Raw genomic sequence first — 4,510 nt, forward strand, 5'->3', positions numbered from 1 at the left:
AGCAACAAGGATATCCAAAGTTTGGATATCCTTGTTGCTTATTTTGATTTGAATCACCTTATTTTGAAATTGTATGGATAATACCATACTTCATTCTGGTGCCTAAACTTAAGTACCATATTCAGCTTGAATCTAAATTTTACATATATATATATATATATATATATCCGGTCATAAATGATCATGAGATTGCACCTAGAAAGTTACCCTCCTAGGTACAAGACCAGCAGTCGCCCATGCATTCAGTCTCTCCACTCCATGGAATTGATGTCATGCAAGGAAAAGGTAAATACCAACGCACCTTGACACCAGTAACGTCGCAACTCAATTCTACAGCTGAGTGAACTGGAGCAATGTGAAATACAGTGGCTTGCTCAAGAACACAACACATAGACCGGTTCGGGAATCATGATTGTGAGCCCGACGCTTTAAGCGCTGAGCCATGCGCCTTCCCATATATTAATCAATGAAATTTATACAAATTATATCTCCAGTTTTATTCTGCTGTCAATCCCGGTTTTCTATTTCTGCACCTACATATGTTTCTGCTGCAATCTTGGCAACACTGCAGAATTGCAGCAGAAACAAATATAGGTACAGAAATGGAAAGATGTGATTGACAGAAGAATAAAACTTGATGTATGAATCTCTATTCTTATTATTAATTATTTCTTCTCTGCCGGCAACATACAATCTCCTTAGAGACATATGCATTTACCGATCTGAAGATCTAATGAGGATAGTAAAATAAACTATCTGAGGGTTTTCTCTACACTCATGGAGGTTAACCAGTATTATTAACCAGTAAAAGTGAATACAGTACCCGCTAGGATCGTATATCCCGACCAACCTAATTTGGAAACTTACCTATATATATATATATATATATATATATATATATATATATATATATATATATATATATATATATATACAGGGTGCAATGGGTAAACTGTCGCCATATTATATTTTTAATTTTGCGCATGCGCACTGTTTGTTTTTGGTTTTGTCGACTACACAGTATAGTAGTGTCAGTTGGGCACCCTCTGTGAGAAAAACTGCACCATGACGCAAATCATTTTATCAGAAATCGGGAAACGACATGCTGTATTGCTTGGCATTCACGCGGGAAGCTCCAATACGAACATTTCAGAGTGTTTGGGTATCAGTCTGAGGTCATGTCCGAGGGTGATAAAAATCAAGCATCCAGTCAACATCGTGATGTTTGGAGTGATCACTAGTGATGGCAACGTTATCCCTCCATTCATCTTCCTATACGGCCTCACACTCAACATGGAGGCCTACATCAAATGCCTGGAGGAGGTATTGTTGCTCTGGATTTCGAGGATAGCTGCTGAAAGACCCTATGTCTGGTAAGAGGACTCTGCACCATGCCACACAAGCAGGAGAACCCAGTCAAGGTTGTCAAGCAATTTCTGCGACCGCATCACCTCTAAAATCTGGCCACCTAACTCCCCAGACTGCAACCCTTTGATTTTTATGTGTAGGGTGCAGTTGAACGAGAGACCAATAAAACTCCTTGTAACAGCCAAGATGAACTTTGTAACGGCAAAGATTATGGCAACATTCACCAACTTAAACAGGGGGACCGTCCATAAGAGTCGCAGAAGATTCCTAAGATGTCTGGAGGCCGTGGTTGAAGCCAATGGGGATTTTATTGAATGAATTTACTCTTTAGTATTTCAAGATATTTTTATGTCTTTTTGGTAAATATATGTGTTAAAATAAGATGTCAGTGTTATTTTCAATTTTGCGTAATTTAGACGACAGTTCATTCACCGCACCCTGTATATATATATATATATATATATAGATAGAGAGAGAGAGAGAGAGAGAGAGAGAGAGAGAGAGAGAGAGAGAGAGAGAGAGAGAGAGAGTGAGAGAGATATGCGAGTTTTTGTATGATTGTGTATAGAGCAATATATTAATCAATATATATATATATATATATATATACTATGTATACATATATGTATGTATGTGTGTGTGTTGTGCTTGTATGTATATATACATTCATATATACATACAAACAACCTTATATAGTAAGCAAAGGAGAGTATACAATCCTGGGTAAAAACGTTCAACTATAAATCATATTTGCAAAGATTGGTGCATATATATATGTGTGTGTGTGTGTGTGTGTGTGTGTGTGTGTGTGTGTGTGTGTGTGTGCGTGCGTGCATGCGTGTCTGATTTTCACGATTTATTATTTAAAATTTTTACAATTTTACAAGATGATAATAATAGAATATTATATACTCATTGTGATAAAACTAATACTCATACATATTAATCAAGTTCTTGATTAATACATATAGTTTTCACTTAGGCAAAGCGATTCTATCGCCAAGTTGTTTGAAGAGTAGAGCGTAACATCAATTCAATTATTTTGATATAACAAGTTATACAACGATTTCATTAGCTTACGGATATTTCTTCTATAAGACGTTATGCACTGAGCTGTGTTCATTCGACATCTTATAGGAGACGTAGCCCTTCTTCTGTCATACATTAATGTATAGATGAGTGTGTGTGTGTCTGTGTGAGAGCGAGAGAGCGAGAGCGTGTGTATATATGCCTAGTATACCCTGAAGCCACCGGTCATTTACCGTACCAGAGTCGTTGAAATCGAACCTAGAACTATGTAGTTATGGAACGAAATTCTTAACTTGATATTCAAGTCACCGCTTAAATATATGAACGAATATCTGAACAAATTATTTAATCAAGAAATATAGAAGTTGAGATGACACGCTCTATTTTGCTGTAGATCGCTTTTATATAGGGCTTCAAACAATGTTAGTAGCGGGACTATCTGAACTTTGTCAGAAGTTTCAGTAACTTCACTTTCGATTTCAGCAGTGAGATTATGTAACTGAGGGTGAGTCGTGGTACAATTGAATTAATAAAGGCCTAATTCCGAACGTTTTTAGTGACTTCTATGATTTATAAGATATGACTCTGCTAACAGAAGATAAAAACTTATTTCTATATTCTAAATGCTTCTGATAAATAATTTTGTATTTTGTTCTGCTCTTTCTTTTTTTATTTCTAGGTGTAATGCAACAAGTGTTGTTAATATAAAATGCAACAGCACTGAAGTGCAACGATGTAATATCATACACAGTAATATTTTCACATCATGTGTGCAAACGCTTGGCCAAAAGCTAGCCAATCGGTTTTTTGAATCTTGTCAATCAGATGTCTGCTCATCCAGCGTCAGTTTGAATACCGACATTTTAATTTGTAAAAGTATTGAAGCTTTTGTTACTGAGTGTGAAAGAGCTGGTGTACCAATAAACTGGAGAGGAATTGCAGAATGTCGTGAGTTTAATGTTTCTTATCCTTATTATTAGTGATTTTGAAAGAGTCTGGGAGAGAAACGGTCATAACAGTGAAGAATAAAGCAGGTGAGAACGAAATGATTGATAGGAGTGAAGGAAAAATCAGTGGGCAGTCTATCATAGTCAATATATATGAATCAAAGCATCCGTAAAGCAGTAAAATATTTGTAGTTGATTCTGAAATGTCATAAATCGAGGGTTTGCGGATTGAACACCGAGTAAAGTTAATGGTATCCCGGGCATTACAAGAACCAAAAGAAGAGCCATCAAGAACAACATAGAGGATTCTGGTAAAATATCTACAAGGCTCTGGCTGAAAAGAAGTGATCGACAGGTTCAGTAGAATACCGTTTGGATACAGGCCTTCGCTTGACCAGCTTGAGTTCGGTCACCTTGATAAGAGTTTATATTGTAAGACCGGCAACACCCAGTGAACTCAGGATACAACACCTATGTGTCCAGTAGATGTACGTTAAAATAACTGCTTCATTTACATGAGCATATGTATTTCTTAGTTACATATACATTTTATATGATCATTTCTTATGTATAAAATGAATCCTTTCTACTTTAGGCACAAGGCCTGAAATTTTGTGGGCGGAGTAGAACATTTCATTGACACCAGTACTTCACTGGTACTTATTTTATCGACTCCGAAGCGGTGGAAAGCAAAGTCGATCACGGCGGAATTTCAACTCAGAACGTAAAGTCGGATGGAATGCCGCCAAGTATTTTGTCCGACATACTAACGATACTGTCAATTTACTGCCTTAAGAGAGACAAATACTGTCAGATTATTGTCGTAACCATACTAAATGACACGAATGTTGTGACTAAAGAGGTTGAAAAAAATCACCAAGTACTCCGAATTGAAAGTAGAAATGGCAAGACTTTATGGAATGCCAGTCCCTTTGAAACTTCAAAACTTCTTAAAGCAACTGGAAATCCCATGCAAGATTGAGGTCTTGCAAAAAGCAGCCTTATTGGGCATAGCGCACATCTTAAGGAAAGTATTAACTTTCTGAGGTCCTTGTTGTGACAAGACAGATGACTAAAGATTCCGATGCATTTTTACCAACACTGAGTTACGATGGAAATAATAATAATAATAATAATAATAATAATAATAATAATAATAATAATAA

At 36.4% G+C, this 4,510-nt stretch overlaps 1 protein-coding gene across 1 annotated transcript in view; it reads left to right on the forward strand.

The window, feature by feature from the left end:
* The window catches only part of LOC128247369 (zonadhesin-like), a 60,192-nt gene that overhangs the window by 38,420 nt on the left and 17,262 nt on the right, over positions 1–4,510 (forward strand). The window contains exon 12 of the mRNA XM_052966739.1: positions 3,077–3,345. Coding sequence (XP_052822699.1) covers positions 3,077–3,345 — 269 coding nt within the window. The remainder of the gene's footprint in view (positions 1–3,076; positions 3,346–4,510) is intronic.

Source organism: Octopus bimaculoides, chromosome 3, assembly GCF_001194135.2.
Source record: "Octopus bimaculoides isolate UCB-OBI-ISO-001 chromosome 3, ASM119413v2, whole genome shotgun sequence".
Classification (NCBI taxonomy): Eukaryota; Metazoa; Mollusca; class Cephalopoda; order Octopoda; family Octopodidae; genus Octopus; species Octopus bimaculoides.